We start from the raw sequence: 23,001 nt of genomic DNA, 5'->3' as shown, positions 1-23,001 counted from the left end.
CTGGGTCGGGGCAATCCCCAGTATCAGTCCAGGCTGGGGGGATGAACAGATGGAGAGCAGCCCTGCTGAGAAGGACTTGGGGATGCTGGAGGATGAGAGGCTGGACATGACCCGGCAATGTGTGCTTACAGCTCAGAAAGCCAATTGTATCCTGGGCTGCATCAAGAGCAGCATGGCCAGAAGAGTGAGGGAGGGGATTCTGCCTCTCTACTCTGTTCTTGTGTGACCCCACCTGTAGAACTGCATCCAGCTCTGGGGTCCCCAGCACAGGGGGGACATCGACCTGTTGGAGTGAGTGCAGAGGAGGGCCACCAAGATAATTGGAGGGATGGAGCACCTTTCCTATGAGGAAAGGCTGAGAGAATTGGGGTTGTTCAGTCTGGAAGAGATAGCTTAGGGGTGACCTAATTACAGCCTTCCAGTACCTAAAGGGATCCTACAAGAAAAATGGAGAGGGGCTTTTTGCAAAAGCACATAGTGACAGGACAAGGGGGAATGGCTTTAAACTAAAGAGAATAGGTTTAGATTAGATATTAGAAGAAATCCTTTACTGTGAGGGTCGTGAGGCACTGGAATAGGTTGCCCAGAGAAGTTGTGGATGCTCCATCCTTGAAAGTGTTAAAGATCAGACTGGAGGGGGCTCTGAGCAACCCGGTTTAGTGGAAGGTGTCCCTCCCTGTGAACTAGATGATCTTTAAGGTCCCTTCCAATGCAAACCATTCTGTGATTATTAAAGATGATATTGGAGAAGAGTGTGCTAATAAAGGGATGACAGCTCTCTTATTTTTGCAAAGTATGGAAAGATTGTGTTTGAATTATAAGGGTTCCTATGAGTCATACCGAGCCTCTGAGAGGATCAGTATATTACTGTTTCCCTCCCTGTAGTAACACAGGTTAGTTTAGAATAGCAGTAATAATAAAAGTTCTGCATGCCACTTTTATCATTAGTATCGCAGTCTCATAAAAACATAAGTAAACTCATATATAACAGAAAGGCTTTACTTTCTTTGCGGCTACAGAATGGCTTAGGTGTCTACGTATGGAAAATGGAGGTGTTTTCTTATAGCTAGAAACTGTGCCTGTTTCTTGGGCTAAGTGCTTGTTCTGGTTTTTAAGACTAAAACTGCTTCTATGTTGATGAAAAGCATGTAGCCTGAAAAAGAATCTTGAAACTTGAGGATGGGGGAAAAAGGGGGAAGAAGGAAGGGGAAATACTTTCTGAATATTTGCCAAGTGCAACAATTTATCTGTGTAATGATGATTTCCTGCCTGATGGTTAGAATGATGTGATGAAATATGTATATTATGGTAAGGGCTTTAACAAAATTAAGTTGAAAATAAATTTAATGACACTTTGAAACTGAAAGTAAATTATGAGAATTTGTGTGTTTATGCTGATGAGAGTCATTATTTTCATAGCTGGAAGGAGCATCTTGCTGTGTGAAATCTATAGAAGGAAGAGTAGAAAGGGAAGTGAAAGTTTGGAAATGTTTTGAGTATTGATAAATTTGGAAATGCGTTGAGTATTGATTTCTCTAAAATCTCCCTTAGAATAGTTGTGTGCTACACAGATCATAATATTGGCTGGAAAATGTCTTCTCTGTTGCTGTCAGACTTACGTATGTTAGATACAGAGCATCAGATTTTGAAAAGTTGTCCTCTTCTTGGTGCTCTCTAGGGATGCCTTTCTGCCAGGTGCTCAGTGCTGTGTGTTTCTCACTTGGTACAGGATTATAGCTGTTCAGTTGCATCAGGTGTTCATAGCAGCTCTGTATTCAACAAAACCTGCTCTTCAGCTTCACATCCTGTTCTGTGTCTCTTTCTCATTATACAATAATCACTTATGTTCCAGTATTTGGTGTGCCAGCAGATGTTGGCAAAGTAGGAACCTGACCGTTTCAATGGGATTTTTACTGTATCTAGGGCAATGACTATTCTTTGTAGTCTACTCCAAGCTCTGCTTTGGGTCTAGGGCAGTGAATATGATGCCATCTCTGATGGTTTCCCCTGTAGAGAATTCCAATTCAGTACCTTGTGATATGCATAAAATAATCTGTTATTGTTTGTGATACATTTATAATTCTCAACTCACCTTTGCCTTGCGTAGAATTGCATGCTCCTTATAGTTTGTTATTGCTTCATATATAGCAGGGCATAAAACCAACTTCCCCAGGGCAAAGACAAGCTTTTGTCCTACCCTACTCACTCAGGTTCAGGAAAGTGCATGATCACGTTGTAACTTTGTAGAAGTTTAATAATAAACTGTGGCTGAATTTAATTTATGTCCCTTGCTTTACAATGGAAGTTAATTTCATGTAAAAATAATATTTTCGTGATATATTCTGTTACTATCCTAATTTTGAGAGCTAAACTAATTGTTACAATGTGAATTTTGTTACTACCTCTTCCACAAGGTCAGCTTGCCCTTTCAGCTAGCCAGACATGTATCTAAGACTGCCTTTCTAGTTATGAGAATTAGAAATGTCAAGAGAATTTAATCCCTTATCCTAAAGCAAGATTTTCACAATTACCTCTATTAGCAAATCTGATTTAATTTGTTGTTGTTGTTCTTAGCCTTTTATTAATGGAAGCATAGGTAATGCTTCTTTACATCTGCCTTAGGAGAGACTAACAGCAGCTCTGGGAAGGGATTTACAGGGCTTAGCTATGGGAAATAGATGAGGGAAAAATTAGTATGGCATAGACTGGAGAAAAAAGTAAGTAAGACGGCAGCCAGGCTCGCATGAGTGAATGGTATTGGTGTTGTTGGGGAGCTGTTTCCTACATTTACACTGTCTTATGTACTGAATGGTAGTTTGTGTATCTTGAAAATTATCGATTGCATTTTGTCTTAATATGATTTTTGTATTACTTTCTTCTGTGTTGTCTTTCACCACTAAGGAAATGTCCAAATAAACACTGTGATATATAGTACACATAGACAAGGCCTCTGAAGCAATAGATGACTGAGGCACACCTCTGGGTCAGAGTGTAATATCGGGTGTCACACTGCTTCTGCTAGGTCTTAGAATTCACAAATGTAAAGGAAAAAGGCACATTTTACATTATGTGTAAATCTAATTGTGAGTTGTTGGTGAGAGCTGGGGCAGTGAACGCAGCATTTCAGCATTTGAAGCATTTGAGTTTACAGGTAGGTCTTTTTTTAGCTTATGTTATTTTTTTGGTAAGTCAAAAACTTCTGAAACTTCTGCTGACAACACCAAGAAGCTGAATTAAAGAAGCCTGGAATTGGAAAAAAAAACCAAAACTGAACAAACAAATAACCAAGAAAACCCAGCTCCAAAAAAAACCCCACTTGCCTAGCCATCCCAGTGTGAGTCCAGTGACATGAGTTCTGGTGTCTGTCTGAACTGATTAGAAGTCTTGGTCACCTTGGCCCTGCATCTTTATGAATAGAGATTATTGTGTTGCAGCATATACTGGGCAAATTGTCTTGTTCTTAGTCAAACAAGTGAGAATAATCACTCCTTAAATCATTGTCTGTCTTAACTTCATTATCAATGTCCTGTTTGTAGCAATAACTTTGCAAAAGAAGTTTGTGTTGGGTGGGCAAATGGTGTCCATGTTATATTTAGGCAGCTGTCCAGCAGAAGATTATGCTTGGGGTCTGTAAATACAGCACAGAAATTCCAAAAAACCCCCTCAAACCAATATACTACAGAATTTATGACATTTGAAGGCTTTAAAAAATAAATCTTTTTATCAGTTTTGAAGAGAGAAAAATTCTCAGTGCTCCTCCTGCACTTCTTATTCTGATCACTGAAAGAAATATGTTGGGGCTGTTGCTCTGTGAGATGCTTCTGAAGGAACTTGCTAGTGATGACAAATTAGCAGAAGACATTTTTTTCATACAGTATTTCCAATTTTTCATGGCTGAGGGCTGTTCTGTGATTTACCTTGAATAAATAAATGAAAATAAAATATAAGTATTTGTTTGGCTTTCTGTTACTTTTTAGCTGAGCTGATAGTCTGTTAATAATGTATTTTAGGTTTGGTTTAAACATTCAGAAGAGATTGGTAATCAATAGAATGTATATATGAAAATAACTGACAACTTATGAAGATGCTGTGAACTTTCTGTCTAATCATTCTGGTTTTGTTTTCATACAATCAGATTTTCTTCTGGTAGTTCATAAACTGAAATAAACTCCAAGTTAAATGTATGTCGAAGCCGCTGATTTTTTCCACTTTGTTCTATTGAAGTTTTTCTGGAGTGTGCACACAAAACAGAACAGCAATTTGACTAGTACATTCCTATTTAACCAATGGAAACACAAAGTCACTAATATGCAAAGTCAACCTACAGCTGAGTGACAGGGAAAAGAAGTCACAAGCAACACTGAGAGACCTAAATGACAATAGAATATGCATATTATGGAAAGTGTCTCAATTACTTGTTCAGAAATTTTGTATGTCAAAGTGTTATGAACAGAGTTTGAATGCTTCATTTATTACAAATTTAATTTATTCCTATTTTTATCTGCTGCAGGAACTCATTATACAATGACAAATGGAGGAAATATCAACAGTTCAACACATTTACTGGATCTTCTGGATGAGCCAATTCCCGGAGTAGGGACATACGATGACTTCCATACCATTGACTGGGTTCGAGAGAAGTGCAAAGACAGAGAAAGGCATAGACGGGTACTTGACATAAATAACAGTATTTGGAAAATATTTTTTGGTTAGATATTGGAATTAAGGTCTGATCTAGCAACATATACAAATATATACATGTACTTCAAATTTGTTCATAACTATATCAGCTAGAACTACTTGAATACTGTTTAAAAAGCACTGCTTCGTTGAGTCTTGCAACAGTATTCTAACTTGGAAAGGAAAAAGTCATTTAATAGGGTGGGAATAGGTCTCAGTCACCCAAATACCATTTTTACAGTACTGCTTTTTTTGCATACCAGTGCATTTAAGACTATTTTCCAGTGTAAATGTATTTGTAATAGTACAATAGTGCTTATGGTGGTACTTATACAGAGAAGTGAAGACTGATGTATATTGCTTTTATACTGACACAAGTGTATCTGTGTTGCTGCTATGTATATATGTGTATATATATATATACTCTGCTGTGGTTGTTTGAATTATGGAAAGTGGAAATTCTTGTCTCTTAACCACTTATATCAGCGTATATATGTTTAACAAAAAAGTAGTCTCAATATGTACGTTAACTATCTTCTCTCCTATCACACGACCTGCTTTTCTCATCTTTAGTGATTTCTTCAGAGGATCTTCAAAGTTCAGGCTGTTCATCTTTATCAGTGTACTCTGCAAGGAGTTCTTTCATGCAACAGACTGAAGTTGTATTAGTCAATAACATGCCAGATACTGTCATTCATGTAGTAAATTTGTTTAATAGCATTTTAAGAGGAAATATGCTATTTAGAGTCTTACCTCCAAACTTTTGGAATGCTTACTTTAATTAACCTTAAAAACAGAACAGATTTGGAAATGTGATTTCTCCTAAATATTTTTCACTAAACGAAATTAATAGTTAAAAATTGATTGTAATTTTATGGAGGGATCGGGGAGAGGTTCCTTCACATCCAAAACTATAGCATTATTCTACTTTCTTTGGAAACATAATTTTTAACTCTGTGGAAGGAAGTGTAGGATGTGTATGCTGATTTACATTGACATGGTAAAAAAACCTCCGGTCTTACACTAGTTTGAAAAACAAAATATCCATAATTGCACTATCTAGTGCTTTTTCAAGGAAAAGAGATCCTTGATCTAAGAACATGTACCTTGTTTGAATGCTTTTAATGAAAAGTAAGAAGGTGTTTCCACGTAGTGCTTCATTTCATAATTTGATGTCTAAGCAGTGATTAACACAGTGCCATTTTAGACTGTAGATGTGTAGGTTAATGTCTAGTGGATATGCCATTGGGTAGAAGGCTGGGCCTGACCAAATCCTGGCAAGTCAGACCACACCTGTAAATAGATAAGCTAGAGTGAAGTCTCACAGCTGTTACTCATTTTAATGTCCAAGACAAGAAAAGTCAGACAAGATAGTTCAGAGTTCATAGTCACAGAACTACTGGGAAATTTATAAATATACCCTGAATGACAGGAGACTGACAGCCCATGTAATCAAACATGTAAAAAGAAGGGGGCGATATTGTTTTCAAGATTTTCTTGTCTAGTCTTGTGTTTTCTTGGCTTGTTTTTGGTTGGTTAGTTTGTGATGGCTTGGTTTGGTTTTGTTTTACTGTTTGCTGCACATACTTTCTTCTTTTACCAGATGAAAAACCCATAAGAATACAATGCAATTACATAATGAAGGTTCAATAATAAAACTAGTTATGCACAAATTACAGCTAAGTGCATAAAGTAAATAAGGCTAAAATAAGAATAGCTATTTTTTCAGTACAATAACTTTAGGTGTCATTACTAATAATTGTCTAGAAGTATTACAGCGTAGTTATCATTTTTTTTGTTTCATCTTACTGTCATGTGTTTTTAGTCTAAAGATGTTTGTATTTGAAGCAGAAGTTTAGGAATTTGAATCTTATGGAATAGCTTATTGGTAGTATGCTAATAGTTTATTTGAGGTTCAGCAAAAAATAATTTAAGATGTAGGAGAGAAATAATTTTACAAGTACATGTTCTAGATAGGCATCATAGAAATTTTTCCCTTAATCTAATAATGCATTTCCTGGCTTTTAGTTCTTTAAATTGAGCAAATTTACTTTTCTCTGTTTGATGTCCGAATGACTAAGCTGATTTATCTATGTAAAGCACTAAATACAAGCAGAACACTTGTCGTTTAAAGAGAGGGCATATTTGCCTGCAGCCTGCATCACGCAGTAAATATGTCATACTTAATTATTTTCTCTTATTCATGTTAGAGAAACACATACAAGTATACATAATGATTTCTGTTTGCAGATTAACAGCAAGAAGAAAGAATCAGCATGGGAGATGACAAAAAGTTTGTACGATGCATGGTCAGGATGGCTCGTAGTCACGCTAACTGGTTTGGCATCAGGTAAATGAAAAAAGATGATTTCTGTCTTGTATTTGTCAGCAAGTATAGTTGCTGTGTTTTTCTTTTGTTGTCCACCATCCTGGCTAAGAACTTGTTCAGACTACTACCATAATTCCGTGAAGGAAGGAAAAGGTTGACTATCTTAATTTACAGGCTTCAGTGTTTTAAGAAGAGGGTTTGTGAAAAATCACAAATTTTCTGCCCAGTTTTTCAAAAAAAAGTATTTCAAACAGACATCTTACATTAAATGCTGGGAAAATTGGATTAGTTCTAGAGTTCTGTGCTTGTTAAAAAGGCATGGTAACAGTATAATTACTGCTTAGATATATACATAATCACTTTCACAAATCATATATAAATTAATACATATGTGAAGTCCGTAGCATGTTTATATACTTCTGGATGCACAAACCAGGAGTGTATAATTACTGGAAATTACTTTTGATAATTTTGGTGGGAACGTGCAGTGTTGTGTTTCCACCCCCCTAGCTGCTATGTATATTAACATTGCTTTACCATGTTTCTGAGCAACAAAGCAAGCAAGTTCTAGTCTTGAACCTTACTAGGTTTTTCAGTTTCCATTGCTTTCTTTCATGTGTCTAGTACACATTAAATGGTGCAACCTTGAGTTCAGTCATGAGGAGGTCTTATGTTTATGTGTTTTAAGTAATTTGGTTGAAATTTTGTTCTACTGCAATACTGCTTTTGACTCTGACTTAAGTTGACCATGGTTCTTAAGCAAAGGCTCTGTCAGGATTCGTAAATCTTAGAATTGTTAAGATTGGAAAAGACCTGCAAGATTAAGTCTCGCCTTTGACTGAACACCACCATATCAACTAAACCATAGCACTAAAGTGCCATGTCCAGTTCTTTTGTAAACACTTTCAGGCATGATGACTCTACAACTTCCCTGGATAGCCCATTCCAATGGTTGACAACCCTTTCAGTGAAGAAATCCTTCCTGATGTCCATCCTGAACCTCCCATGGCACAGTTTGAGGCCATTTCCTCTCGTCCTGTCACTGGTTGCCTGTGAGAAGAGACTGACCCCCACCTTGCTATAACCTCCTTTCAAGTAGTTGTAGGGAGTGATGAGGTCCCCTCTGAGCCTCCTCTTCTCCAGGCTAAACAACCCTAGCTCCCTCAGACTCTCCTCATATGACTTATTCTCTAGACCATTCACCAACTTTGTTGCCCTTCTCTGGACTCTCTCCAGCACCTCCATGTCTTTCCAGTAACAAGGGGCCCAAGAACTGGAAACAGTTCTCAAGATATAGCCTCACCTATGCTGAATACAGCAGGACAGTCACCTCTTTGATCCAGCTGGCCTACACAAAAACCAGGGTGCCATTGGCCTTCTTGGCCACCTGGGCACACTGCTGGCTTGTGTTCAGCGGCTGTTGACGAACACCCCCAGGTCCTTTTCTACCAGGCAGCTCTCCAACTGCTCTTCCACAAGCCTTTAATGCTGCAAGGGGTTGTTTTGACCCAAGAGCAGGACCCAGCACTTGGCCTTGTTGAACCTTACATAATTGGCCTCGACCCACTGATCCATCCTGTCCGTATCCCTCTGTAGAACCCTCCTACCCTCAGCTTTCTGAGGGTGCGCCCTTGTCCAGATCATCGGCAGATATTGAACAGGAACAGGACTGGCCCCAGTGCTGAGCCCTGGGGAACACTCACAAATGATTGGCTACCAAGTGGATGCAGCACCATTCACTCTGGGCCCAGCCATCCAGACAGTTTTTAACCCATCAAAGGGAGCACCTGTCCAAGCCGTGGGCTGCCAGCTTCTCTGGGCAATGCTGTGGGAGACAGTATCAAAGGCTTTACTGAACTCCAGGTAGACTACATCCACAGACTTCCTCTCATCCACTAGGTGGGTCTCTTTGTCAAGTAGGTCAGGCAGGACCTGCATTTCCTAAATCCATGCTGGCTGGGCCTGATTTCCTGATTATCCTGACTGTGCTTTGTGATGGCACTCAAGATAATCTGTTCCATAACCTTTCCAGGCACTGAGGGCAGGCTGACAGACCTGTAGTTCCCTGGATCCTCTTTCCAACCCTTCTTACAGATGGGCTGGGACCTCCCCAGTAAAACAGGACTTACGATGATGGAGAGTGGCTTGGTAAGCTCTTCCACCAGCTCCCTCAGTATTCTTAGGTGAGTCCTATCTGGTCCCATAGACTTGTGAGTGTCTAAGTGGCACAACAGGCAACTACTCCTCCTGGATTGCAGGGGTTCTATTCTGCTCCCTGTCCCCATATATAGCTCAGGGGGCTGATTGCCCTGAGGATAACTGGTCTTTCTCTTGAAGACTGAGGCAAAGAAAGCATTAAGTACCTCAGCCTTTTCTTCATTCTTGGCGACAGTGTTTTTTCCCCTACATCCAATAAAGAATGGGAGACTTTCCTTGGTCTTCCGTTTGTTGGTAATGTCTTTATAAAAACATCTTTTATTATCTTTTACAGCAGTGGCCAGATTGAGTTCTAGTTGACCTTTCACCTTTCTAATTTTCTTTCTATGTGACCTAATGACATCTCTGTACTCTTTCTGGGTTGCCTGACCCTTCTTCTTCCAGAGGTCATAAACTCTCTATTTTCCCCTGAGTTCCAGAGAAAGGTCTCTGTTCAGGCAGGTCACTCTTCTTCCCCACTAGCTTGTCTTTCGGCACATAGGGATGGCCTGCTCCAGCGTCTTTAAGATTTCCTTCTTGAAGAATGTACAGTCTCCCTGGACCCCTTTGTTATTAAGGTCTGTTTCCCAAGGGATTCCTTCTAAGCCAGCGTCCTGAACAGGCCAAAGTCCACCCTCCAGAAGTCCCTCCCCTTCCTTACTTCACCAAGAATTGAAAACTCTGTCATTTCTTTGCCGATGTGCCCAAGTCAGCCTCTGACCACTGCTTCTCCTGCCAGCCCTTCTCTGTTTGTAAATAGTAGGTCTAGTGAGGCACAGCCTATGTTAGGCTCACTTACTAGCTATGTCAGCTAACACACTCCAGGAGCCTCCTAGACTGCCTCCTCTCTGCTGTGTTGATTTTCCAGCAGACATCCAGCAAGTTAAAGTCTCCCAGGAGAACAAGGGCTAGTGATTGTGAAATCTCAGCCAGCCACTTACAGAATACTTCATCTACCTCCTCACCCTGGCTGGGTGGTCTGTAACAGTCTCCCACTGGGATGTCTGCCTTGGTTAACCTTCCCCCCCCGCTTCTTACCCACAGACACTCAGCCTTATCACTATCCTTGAGCTCTATACAGTTGAAGAATTCCCTAATATACAGGGCCACCCCACTGTCTCTCCTTGCTCTTCTGTCTCTTCTGAAGAGCAGGTAGCCATCCATTGCAGCACTCCAGTTATGTGAGTCATCCCACCACATTTCTTTGATGGCAACTACCTCATAGCTTTCCTGCTGCACAATGGCTTCCAGCTCCTCCTGTTTGTTACCCGTACCGCAGCATTAGTGTACACACACTTCAGCTGGACTATCAATTTCACCCCTAACTCTGGCATGCCACCCCCAGGCTCATCTCTAATGAACCTGGTCTTATCCCCTTCAAATCTATTTTAGAGCCCTTTCAATCAGCCCTGCCTGCCAACTCACAGGCTAGAATCCTTTTTCACCTTTTAAACAGGTGAATCCCATCTGTCTCCAGCAGGATTGGTGCCAAATAAACTGCCCCATCACAGAAATGTAATAGTCCTCTTAACTCCTTTGTTTCAGTGGACAGTTAGAGAACAAAGGAAAAAAAGGCAAGAAAAAACCCCTCATTTAATTTGGGAAATATACAAAGAACTCGATTCTTCAGCAAATACTAATCTTACTGTATTGAGGACAGGATATATTCCTGGACATCAGTAATATATTAAATGTCTATTTAATTAGCTTTTCTGTAGTCTCAATTTACATCCGTTAACACCAACACATTTCTTCATTTTAGCTTGTGTATTATTTTTATTTACCAGAACATTAATACAAAACTGCTTCTACAACAGGGGCATTGGCAGGTCTAATTGACATTGCTGCTGACTGGATGACTGACTTAAAGGAAGGCATTTGCCTTAGTGCTTTGTGGTTTAACCATGAACAGTGTTGTTGGGGTTCAAATGAGACCACATTTGAAGAGAGAGATAAATGTCCGCAGTGGAAAACATGGGCAGAACTAATAATTGGGCAAGCAGAAGTGAGTATATACCCATTCTTTTATGGTCTTGCTCAACAATTTGTGTGAATATGGAAAAAAAATAATGAACTTAAGTTTAGGGTTCTAAACACACTGCCTGCACTGTTTTTCAGCATTTGATTTGATTAATAGGTTATAATGTAATACATGTGTATTTCATGAACTGCAAGGGGGCTTGGAGTGTTACAGGTGAAGGAAGTTATGAGAGTATAGAACTGTTAAGAACACGAGAACTTCTGATCATAGCTGTACATAAAATAAATGAAAATTACATTTGTAGTGTTCTCTGATAACTAAGAATAGATTCTTCATTTTTTCTACTACAATTTTTTTTAAATAAGGGTTTACTCAGTATTCAGCAGATTTTAGCAACTAATAGCTATTAAAAATACACTTGTGCTATGTTAATTTTTTTATTTTTTAAGATGAAATGTTAGAAGTTTATACCTTGTATAACCCAGTCTGTGCTGATGTCATCACTTTATGCTTTTCAGACAAAACTCTCTCTCTTGATCTGGTAATAATTATTGTGCCTCAAAATGTGCACATAAATGTACTTGCAGCAAGAGTAGTTCTGGATTATTTTAAGTAGTAATTTTGCTCCTATGTCAAATTTATTTTCTGACTCTTTGTTTTTGCTTTTAGGGTCCAGGTTCATACATAATGAACTACATAATGTACATTTTCTGGGCATTGAGCTTTGCCTTCCTAGCAGTTTCTCTGGTGAAGGTATTTGCTCCCTATGCCTGTGGCTCAGGGATACCTGAGGTGAGGTCTAACTAAAACATATATTATAGCTGTTTCATGTTAATGTGAAAATTACTGCTGCCTTACAGGGTTGGGAGAAGGAAGAGGGAGCACTCTGCCTAAGAAATCTATTAATACAAGTGTTCAGATTGAAAACATATAATTGTGTTAATTCTTTCTGGGAAAAATACCTGAAATATAAGAGAGTCTCCTGGGTTAGTAGATTTTGCTGCATGCTTCTGTCAGGACCACTGTTTAAGGAAGCATTTAGCTTAAGAGAGTATATTCCTGAAGACTGATTTCCAAACCTACACCAATCCTCACCCTCCCTGTGGAGGTAAGAGAATAGTGATTCATTGACAGAATACGGGTCCTTTGATACAGCAATCAATCTTTTGTTGCAGTGGCTTTAGTCCCCTTAACTAGCACAAATCAACACAGTCACAATGTAAAATGTGTAATACCCTCAAAAACTCACTGTTTGTATTGCTGTCTGCTACTATCCACAGAATGGGAGAGAAAAACCCAAAGTCAAATAAATTGCAATCAGTCTCACTTCTCCGGTCTTTCTGTAAATATTTCTTTATATATATGTTTTGTAGATGTTGAAGGACAAATCCTGCCTCTGAATAAGCCTGGAGTAGTCCTATGCCATTATTCCAGAAGAGATTTCATCCTAAATTGGTTTCCAGATTTAGCTATCTTTGTTTTCTAGGCACATCCTATTGATGGACAGGTTGTCCTTTCCTATGATAACTATATTATTTCCTATATATGGGCATATTTTCCAGGCTAATAATATGACATTAAGTACAGTAATATCTTAGGCAAGTGGCACATCTTTCCTGGTGGAGAAAGGCTGATCTTTTCCATTTTTATGTTAAGAAATCTACTGTTAATTTTTATGTAATGATGGTAAAACATAAAGAGAAAACAGGGAGGTATAATATTGGTGCAAATGGGATATTGCTACACTAGATGACCTTGGGTATAGGTTTTGCAGGTTTATTTTTCCTTTGGAAGTTTTCTGCCTTTCAGTTGGTATTTACATCATAAACTAATGAACACAGTCTTAGAAGCTGCTGCAAATTAATTTACTACTAAATGTAATTGATAATATTGTTGTATGTTATTGTCCAGTGTTTTAGAGTAAGTTGCAAATGGAAAGCCTGTGGCAGCCAGATAGACTCAATGTAGCAATCTGAAAAATATGTGTTCTAAAGTGTGATAAAGTCAGTCACTTGAAAAGGCTGGTTTTTGAAGTTCTGCAGCTAAGATTATAGAATTATTTTCTGGAGAAAGCAGAATGCAATAACATATTATTATTTTTTTTTCCAGATAAAAACTATTTTGAGTGGCTTCATCATCAGAGGTTACTTGGGGAAGTGGACTTTGATGATAAAAACAATTACTTTAGTATTGGCTGTCGCATCAGGTTTGAGTCTAGGAAAAGAGGGTCCCTTGGTACATGTGGCCTGCTGCTGTGGGAATATTTTTTCCTACCTCTTCCCAAAATACAGTACAAATGAAGCTAAAAAAAGAGAGGTAAATTTTTGTAAAAGCATTTATAGAATGTATTAAATATCTGTGCATTTACACTGATTTGTTTAAAAGATGGTATTTTTTCTCTTGGATAGTGTTTTGTGTTTATCAGTAGTTATTTATTGTGTTAAGAACAATGTATCATCCCTAGCATTCTGAAAGGTGAATAATTTCCACGTCAGAGTCAGTTTGCATTTCTCCCATCTCAGAGACCATTTGATTATATTTAAATTCTTTCTGTTCTTGACTCTGTGTTTTGGTAATTGATGAATGTGTTCAGTTCTGAGGACATCAGAGTACTCTGAACCCACGAACTATGTATTCCTGGTTACAACAGTGTTTTCTGCTCTGTTTCAGTTTGATGCTTTTAGTGATGGTGAGTTAGACTTGGTGCCTGCCAAGCTGTTCTCTCACCCCTCTATCTTGACAAGACAACAGGAGAGAATAAGATGAAAAGCTCATAGGTCAAGATAAGGACAGGGAGATCCCACCCTCACCAGTTATCACAGGCCAAACAGACTACACTTGAGGAAAGATACCTTATTGCCAGTTAATAACAGAGTAGGATAGTGAACAATAAAACAAAACAAGTACCCCTTGCACCTCCTCTCCCTTCTTCTCAGGCTCAGCTTCACTCCGAATTCTTCTATCCCAAAGCCCCATCAAGGTGATGCTTTGTCTCTGCTGCTCCTTCCTCTTGATACTCTTCCCCTACTCCAGGGTGGGGTTCTACCCATGGGAGACAGTGCTTCACAAATTCCTTAAGCATGGGTCCTTTCCAGAGGGTACAGTCATTCAGGAATGGACTGTCTCAGCCCAGATCAGCCACAGGCTGCAGTGCTTGCAAGAAACCTTCTCCTGCTTGGGCTTCTCTCCACAGGCCATGGTTCATGCCAGAAGCCTGCTCTGCCACAATCCTCCATGGGCTGCAGGGGGACAACCTGTGTCACCTTCATCACGGGCTGCAGGGGAATCTCTGCTCTGGCACCTGGAACACCTCCTCCCCTTCCTTCTTCACTAACCTTAGTGTCTTCAGGGCTGTTGCTCTCACATTTTTCTCAGTCCACTCTCTCACAGCTGCTGTGCAGTGGTTTGTATCCTTTAAGTATCTTATCACAGGACACTACCATCACTCATGGGCTCAGCTTTGGGCGGAGACAGGCGGTTCATTTTGGAGCCAGCTCTGTTGGACATGGGGGCAGCTTCTGGTATCTTCTGACAGAAGCCAACCCCTGCAGCCTCTCTACTACCAAAACCTTGTCATGTAAACCCAATAGAGGGAGCCGTGCTGTTGGAAGCAAGTATAGTGAGAGAGAATAGCAAGTTCTAACATTCTTACTAATTTAATAAAATTTTTGTATTGTAAAATTAAAAAGGGTGTTATCTGAGCTGTGCTTCAGTTCTCAGCTCAACTTCTCTACTTCTACAATGAGACTGCAGAAAATGGGAAAATTTGGTTCACTTCCTATTTCAAAGCTCTGTATTCTTAAATCATTTAGCTTACTGTGGTTTAACTGCTCATCTCAGAACACTGTAATAATTGTTTGAGTTTCTCTGTGTATTCTTCAACAGGTGTGTTAAGGGCTATTACCCAGGGGCCAGTATTCTTGCAAGGAATTTAAACAGTATTGTTATAATTAGCACTAACCATCCTCATATATTGAACATAATTCATCCATGATGCTGTAGGACCACTTGCTGCTTCAGTTCCTCTTAATCTCTCAGTTCATCTCAGTTTACCTCAGTCCTTTTTCTGGGTTTTTGCTTGAAGACTGCTGAGTGCAAATCTCCAGGACTGATATAAAAACTATGTAGTCTGTCATCGATTTATGTCCCTTGAATAATATTAGTGACTTATGGAGTTCTTTACCACACACATGTAGAAAAAATAGACTATTTCAATTGGAAGGGACCTACAATGATCATCCAGTCCAGCTGCCTGACCAGTTCAGGGCTGACCACAAGCTAAAGCATGTTGTAAAGGGCATCAACCACCTCTCTAGGAGGACTGTTCCAGTCTGACCACCCTCTCAGTAAAGAAATGCTTCCAAATGTCCAGTCTAAATATCCTGTGGCACGGCTTTAAAGCGTTCTCATGCGTCTTATCACTGGATATGATGGAGAAGAGCTCAGCATCTCCCTCTCCATTTCAACTCCTCAGGTAGCTGTAGAAAGCAATAAGGTTGCCCTTCAGCCTCCTTCCCTCCAAACTAGACGAGCCAAATGTTCTTAATCAGCCCTCCCAGGACACTCCTTCCATCCCTGTCACCAGCTTTGTCCTCCTCCTCTGGATGCAGCCAAGGACCTTCACATCCCTCTTGAACTGTGGGGCCCAGACCCGCACGCAGCACTCCAGGAGAGGCCACCCCAAGGCTGAATGCAGTGGGACAGTCACCTCTGCTGACTGGCTGGTTGTGCCATGCTTGATGCTCCCCAGGATGGGCTTTGCACCCTGGGCTGCCTGGACATGCTGCTGACTCACACTGAGCTGCTGCCCATCAGCACCCCCAGATGCCTCTCTGCAGGGCTGCTCTCCAGCCAGTCCTCTCCCAGTTTATACTTGAGCCTGGTGTTACTTCATCCTGGGTGTGCAGCATTTTGACTCATTAAATTTCATCCCATTAACTACTAATTAACCAATGGAGCATTAACCAATGCTCCAGTCTATCTAGATCCTTCTGCAAGGCCTCTTGTCCCTCAGGAGAGTCAATAACATGTCCTTGTTTGGCATAATCAGCAAACTTGCTCATGGTGCCTTCAACTCCTGCATCCACTGAACAGAATGTTGGTGACCAGTCGCCTGCTAGATGTAGCTCTTTTCACTACAACTCTTTGAGTCCTGATGTTCACCCAGGTCTTCACCTGTTCATCTCACAGCTGGACAACTGGTCCAGAAGGATGCTGTGAGGGACAGTATCAAAGGCCTCACTGAAATCCAGAAATACTACATCCAGAGCCTTCACTTCGTCCACTGGATGGGTGACCTTATCATAGAAAGATACCAAATTAGTTAAACAGGACTTTCCTTCTGTGAACCCGTGTTGACTGTGCCTGATGATTGCTTTGTTATTTAAAAGCCTTTCAGTGGCACCCAGTATAGTCTTCTCAGCTCCTTGAAAATTGTGGAGGTTGGAGGTTAGGCTAACAGCTCTTTATTTCTCTGGGTCTTCCCTCATGCCCTTGATTGGACTAACACTGGCTAGCTTCCAGTCTGCCAGATCCTTCCCAGATCCCAAGACCTTTGGTAGATGATTGAGAGGGGTCTAGCCATAACATCCACTTGCTCCTTCAGTACTCTGGGAAGAATCCCATCAGGCTCCAAAGACTTAGTAACATTCAGCTGATAGAGCTGGCCCCTTACAATTTCAATGTCCACAGATGGAAAGTCACTATTCCCACACTTGTGGCCGTCTGACTCAGGGTACCAGGCAGCCCAAGGTCTATCAGTATTATTAAAAAGAGTGAGGAAAAAAAAACATGGAATGCCTATGCTTTTTCCTCATCCATATTAGTCAGATGTCCATCTTCAACAAGTATCAGTTCAGTGTTTTCCTTAGACCTCCTCTTGCTATTAATGTATTTTAAAAAAACCTTCTTTTCATCTGACACAACTCTGGCTAGTTTCAACTCTGAACTTTGAGCAGTCTCCTTGGCTTTCTCATGTCTAGTACATGATTGATGGCTGCTATGGCCACTCTCCACATCTTAGGAGCATTCTCATACACTTACTTCATGCTTTTCTGTTACTAAATCTGTGTATCCTTAACAGAAACATAGAAGAAACTGATAGCTGTAGTAAGATTCTGTTCTTCATGTTTTAAACATAAAACAAATTGCAAAAAACCACTCACCTTTGTTCTTTTCCAGGTGTTGTCAGCTGCCTCAGCAGCGGGAGTTTCTGTAGCCTTTGGTGCCCCAATTGGGGGAGTCCTTTTCAGTCTGGAGGAGGTATGTCAGGAGATGGCACTGAAGGATAGATATTTTTAAAAAGTCTCTTTTAGCATAAATAATCTCAGACTCCTTTAAGCTGCAGAGTCTTTCCTAAGAAGGGAATTATTTTTTGACCCACATTTCAAAGTCAAGAGTCCTCCTAAAGATATTTTTTCTTTTCTTTGGATGAATGTCAGCTTTCCTTTATTCTCAGTTATTTTTTTCTGGAGAAGGACTGAGTCCATTAGTAATTACAGTTTACATACAGATAGAGATACAGCATCTTTTCAGTCTAGGAGTTTATTCTGAAAAAAAATAAATAGGGCTGTTATTTTTCATTTTGAAAGAGGTTTAGAAACTTACTGGACAGTTTTGTGAAGCAAGTTTTTAAACATTACTTAAAGTTTCTGACACTAAACACAATTTGAATATAATAATTATTAAAAGGGCAAATATGCTATAAAACTGATCTGAAAGGTAACCAAACTCTTTTCTCCAAAGAGTAATTAATATTAAATTAGTTTTAATTAGTCATTTTCAAAATATATAAGAATGTTATTCCTATCATTGGCATTTTTAAAGAAAACTAAAAATCTATTAATTAAAAAAGGAAGCAAAATATTCTTTCATGTATAATTTTGTTATATCCTTAGGAGGTTTTGAGAAATACCTTTGTTGCCAAAAAAATGCAGAAGAAAACTATCTTGAAATTCAGATCAGGCTATGTGGGGCTTAAGTTTGAAATTGCATGTTCTGAGGACTTTGATGTTTTTGTTGTTGTTGTTTTAATCATACTTCCTAAAAATAACAGATCTGTCAGAAACCTTTCAATGTAGATTGAAAGGAGATGAAACTATTAGCAGGAAATTTGAGAATGCAGCTAGTACAAAGCCTGGTTCTTATGAATGCTAAAAAGAGACACAAACAGAGCAGCCTATAAACATAAATTACTGTGCATCATTTCCTAACAGTCTTAAAACAGCAGTCATTTCAATACTGCTGCAGTATTAACTTTAAAACTGATACAAGTATGAGTTGTTGTAGAGCTTTTTAAAAATGTAGGATGTGCTGGAGTGCCAGTGCTCCAGGTGATCGGAGTAATACTGAAAATCTAAGAGTACGTTTTTTTTAGCTTAAACCATGTGAGCAGCAGTGCTCTAACACATGCATAAACTTGTCTTTCCATTTTTTTAAATTGATTTACTAATGATTTTCATGTATTGCCTTTTGCAGGTCAGTTACTATTTCCCACTGAAAACTTTATGGAGATCATTTTTTGCTGCTTTAGTAGCTGCGTTTGTTTTAAGGTCCATCAATCCTTTTGGTAATAGCCGCCTAGTTCTTTTTTATGTGGAATATCACACTCCTTGGTACCTTTTTGAACTGCTTCCTTTTATTCTTCTGGGAGTATTTGGTGGGCTCTGGGGAGCGTTTTTCATCCGAGCAAATATCGCATGGTGTCGTCGACGCAAATCTACAAAATTTGGGAAGTATCCTGTCCTGGAGGTTATTATTGTTGCAGCAATAACAGCTGTCATTGCATTTCCTAATCCATATACAAGGCTAAACACCAGTGAGCTTATTAAGGAGCTCTTCACAGACTGTGGGCCGTTAGAATCCTCCTCGCTCTGTGACTACAGAAATGATATGAATGCAAGCAAAATAGTAGATGATATTCCTGACCGTCCAGCAGGCACTGGAGTCTATTCAGCTATATGGCAGTTGTGTTTAGCACTCATATTTAAAATAATCATGACAGTCTTCACCTTTGGTATCAAGGTAAGTGTGAATGCAATAGCTGTATCATCTGCTGTGATTTTTTAATTATTGCCTTTCTCATTTTCCATCTCTCAAAGCTAGCAGCTTTGTTTATAGATTTTTTTTATGTGTAGTTCTTTTAAAAAAGGTCTTTTTACTGTTGGTTAATAAGCAAGTCTTGTAGAAAACAATACTAAGTTTATTTAAATTCAGATTAGCCCTTTGTTCAGCTGAATAGAAGCATATGCTAAATGCAATAGGGAGCAGGAACTGTGTGGATGGATGGCTGTTTGTGTGGCCTGATTCAGCAATAGGGTTGATTCTAAAATTTTCAAGAGCAGAGTTCAAATATAATCACTCAAATTCTCTAGTCCTGTTACAGAGAAGAAGAAAAGACTGTACCCCTTGAACAACTTGTAGGTGGTTGGGTTTTTTTAATCCACTCTCCTCATTTTTCATATTAATGTAATTACTGTGGATGTTAAAGGCAGATAATGATGATTTCTTTTGCTGTATTTTCCAGTATTGCATGTGTTGAAGAGAAAGTGAGCTTTGTTTATGTGACTGTAATGGGAACTTCCTCTCCACCACAAGCAGCATAATTTTTGTTTTTCCTGGTTGTTTAGTAAATCTGTTTTGGAGATGTCTTCAGCTTTTCCCCAGTCCATGACTGTTTTCTGAATGACATATAACTGTCATACTTTCATAATTTTCTGTCTTGTCAGGCTCCCTTCATAGTTTTTTCCATCATCAAACGTGTCTTAATGCAAAGATATTGTAGAATGTTCACTAAACCAGATTTACCTTTAAATTGGGTTTAACTTTTCAGTTTACATTGCTGTTCCATGTAACACCATGCATAAAAAACCACTTCCTTTCTGTGAGCGTGTTTGATCGTTGGAATAGGTTGTCCAGAGAACATCCTTGGAAATATAACCTGATTGGTTCCAAGCCTGGGCAACCTGCTGTAGTTAACCCTGCTTGAGCATAGTAGACAATCTGGAGTGGTCACATTCAATCTTAACTTTTCTGTAACTGATAGAACAGTAACATGTTTCTCATGTGTTGATATTTTAAAAGTTTGCTATTTGAAGTTATTTTCCATATGTTGGTTGATGGGTAAGAGAAATCCATTGTATGTATTTTAAATGTTAGTCTTCCATAAGTCCAAAATTCAGACATTATTCTATGACATGACAACTCCAATCTGTTGTTTTGTTTTGTATTCACTTACTGTATTTCATTTATATCTAGGACTTTCTTTTACTATTCATGTGTTCATGTGCATCTGGCTCTGTCTCACAGGGTTGTCACCACAGGGTCACACTGTGTGTATTTGAATTCACTAGTTCACAGAATGGTAGAGCTTATACCTCATTTGGGTTTGGTTCATTTTCTCAGAACTTCAGCGTGGTGGAAATATTTTTGTGAAGTTGTGAGAATATATTCATTACTTTGCCAATAGGCAAGGAGTCATGCTGCTGTCATTGATGGGACTGTGCTACATAAATTTTTTTTAAGCTTTAAAGCATGTGGTTGGTTAGAATGTCAGCCAGGTTCTGGAGAAGGGATGTCACTCTCATGTTATTTATTTACATTTTAAGCTTTATCTCTGTAAAAAGAGCAAATTAAGAATTAAAAACAAAGAAAAAGAAAACTTTGTTATTTAAATAATTCTAAAGGACACTCTGAGCTCTCCATGTCTGTTCCTTGCAGACATGTCTTTCCCCACAGGAACTGTTTTCCTGTGAGGTAAGCAAAGAAACTTAGCTGCTGCCAGTGGCGCATGGTGATTCCTGCTGCTCTTACTGCTGTGAAAAAGCATCACCAGGAGGCTGATATGGCAGGGATTTGGGGTTTTTTGGATTGTTTTGGTTTGTTTTTTCCTTTCAAGCTTTTGTATGTATACCGTACTGCTTACAATCAGTAGACTCATTACTGTGTCTAAATGCTGATCAACAGTTGGGGTGGGATTCCACCTTTGCCTCATAACCTGAGGGGTGCACAACTGCACTACTAAAGAAGTGGAAAGTTGTACCCATATTCTGATCCTTGCTTGTTTCAAAGATGATACATGTGCCACAGAACATATGTTTTCCTCTGTAGTATAACTTGAGCTAGGCTGGCAAGCACTGGAGAAGAAAAGGAAGAACTTAACTTTTTTCCTTGCTCCTTCTCTGTGAAGATTCCTCTTCACTTTGTGATTGTGATCCAGTGGCTTATGCAAACGAATGCAGCTGTAAAATCATAGTTGCAGTTAGTCTTGTAACAATTATCCTCACACGATGGAAAGAGGAGAAGGAGCTAGTGCATAAAAAAGTTACGTTAACAAAGGACCAGAAACAATTTGGACGCAATTTCCATGTGGAGACTTAATTTATGCAGCATACTGCTGTAGCAAACTAGAATCTGAGGCAATTTCAAAGATTTACTTAGTTGTTTTATATTGGAAACATGGAAGGTTTTTTGGGATACTGTTGTACTGTTCACCAAGAAGGAATTTCACTCAGGAAAAAAATTTGATTTTAACAGTTAGAAAGGGGTTTAGATGCATAATTAATTGTGGGCAATAACAGCAGGGTATAAATGTACAATTTGAATATTATACTAAAATGATAGCATTGAATATTACCTCTATCAACACTGAAATATTAGGTAATTCAGGATGGGAATGAAGGATTATTAAACTTTTTCTCAAAACCTGTGCTGCTGGCTTTCTAACACAAAGTTTACTATGTTTGTTTCTACTTGGTTTGTTGCTTAGAAATCATCTTTGCAACCATAAATGTAGACAAAATATAATAGTGACTGAAATATGGTTCTGCACTAGCTATTGAATACCACAGCAAAAATCTGTAGTTTGGAATTGCACAATACTTAAATTTCACAGCTGTACAGTACAAGAAAAATTATATGATTTGTCTTGTTACACCAGGAGTGCAGTTTTTTAATGACATTATTTTGACAGGTTGATGGGTTGAAGTGCATTTAGATGAAGTAAAAATTCTAGTCCTCATTTGTAGTCAGATTTGTAGTTCAGTCACAATATAAAATACTTTGATGCTAACAAATGCTGTGAGGAGATGCAGTGGGCATTTCCAGTTTAATGAGACATTTAGGCACCAGTATGTTTTCTGGAAAGATTAGCTTGCTAAGGAGAAGATACACAACGACAGTTTTTGAGATGAACACTTACTCTTTATGAAGCTGCTGATAAAAGCAAGTTTGCAATAATATTTTACTAAGCTATGTTGGTGTTACAAGGCTTCGTGCCCTTTTCGGGTTTTAGTTAATAGCAGAAAAACATTTTAAGTAACTAAAATGACAGTAGGAACATTTTTTTAACCTAATGTGTTAGCTCCTTTTTGCAATGGGAATTGTCTTGCCTTTTTCTCTCTTAGTGTATTTAGCATTCTGTATACACTCCTTTGTATAGGAAATGGCAGTATAGTAAGCAAAGCCTCTTTTAAAAATCACCTGTTTAGTTAGCCATCTAATTTTTAGCAGTGTCAGGAAGCAGTTAGGAAGGGCAGTCCTGTTCAGTAAGTGAATGTTGACTCTGAGGAACATGAAGTAATAAGGGAGATGGGAAATAGTAAGGAACACTTCAGTACTAGTAGCACGGCTCAAATTGGACGTGCATATGGTAAGAATTGTGCTGTTGGCACTGAGGATGTAGTTTGTGGTCCTGTGTAGGTGATAGATTTTTTTCTTAAATACAGTAAAATATAAACAAGTATGGTCATAAAATGATTTTAGCTAATTAGGTCAATCAGAGATATCAATAGCATTCTGTTAAGTTTTACTAACCTTT

General features: G+C 39.0%; 1 protein-coding gene across 4 annotated transcripts in view; it reads left to right on the top strand.

The window, feature by feature from the left end:
* Nucleotides 1-23,001, top strand: part of CLCN3 (chloride voltage-gated channel 3) — a 72,710-nt gene that overhangs the window by 38,080 nt on the left and 11,629 nt on the right. For all 4 annotated transcript variants that reach the window (XM_018070919.3, XM_018070907.2, XM_018070913.3 and 1 more), the window contains 7 exons: nucleotides 4,511-4,668; nucleotides 6,931-7,030; nucleotides 11,023-11,210; nucleotides 11,856-11,978; nucleotides 13,296-13,502; nucleotides 17,367-17,447; nucleotides 18,663-19,208. In XM_018070919.3, the coding sequence (XP_017926408.1) occupies nucleotides 4,511-4,668; nucleotides 6,931-7,030; nucleotides 11,023-11,210; nucleotides 11,856-11,978; nucleotides 13,296-13,502; nucleotides 17,367-17,447; nucleotides 18,663-19,208 (1,403 nt within the window). The remainder of the gene's footprint in view (nucleotides 1-4,510; nucleotides 4,669-6,930; nucleotides 7,031-11,022; nucleotides 11,211-11,855; nucleotides 11,979-13,295; nucleotides 13,503-17,366; nucleotides 17,448-18,662; nucleotides 19,209-23,001) is intronic.

Source organism: Manacus vitellinus, unplaced genomic scaffold, assembly GCF_001715985.3.
Source record: "Manacus vitellinus isolate BGI_N305 unplaced genomic scaffold, ASM171598v3 scaffold_0_pilon, whole genome shotgun sequence".
Classification (NCBI taxonomy): Eukaryota; Metazoa; Chordata; class Aves; order Passeriformes; family Pipridae; genus Manacus; species Manacus vitellinus.
Note: the sequence above shows the minus strand (reverse complement) of the source record. Positions and strands in the feature narration are given on the sequence as shown.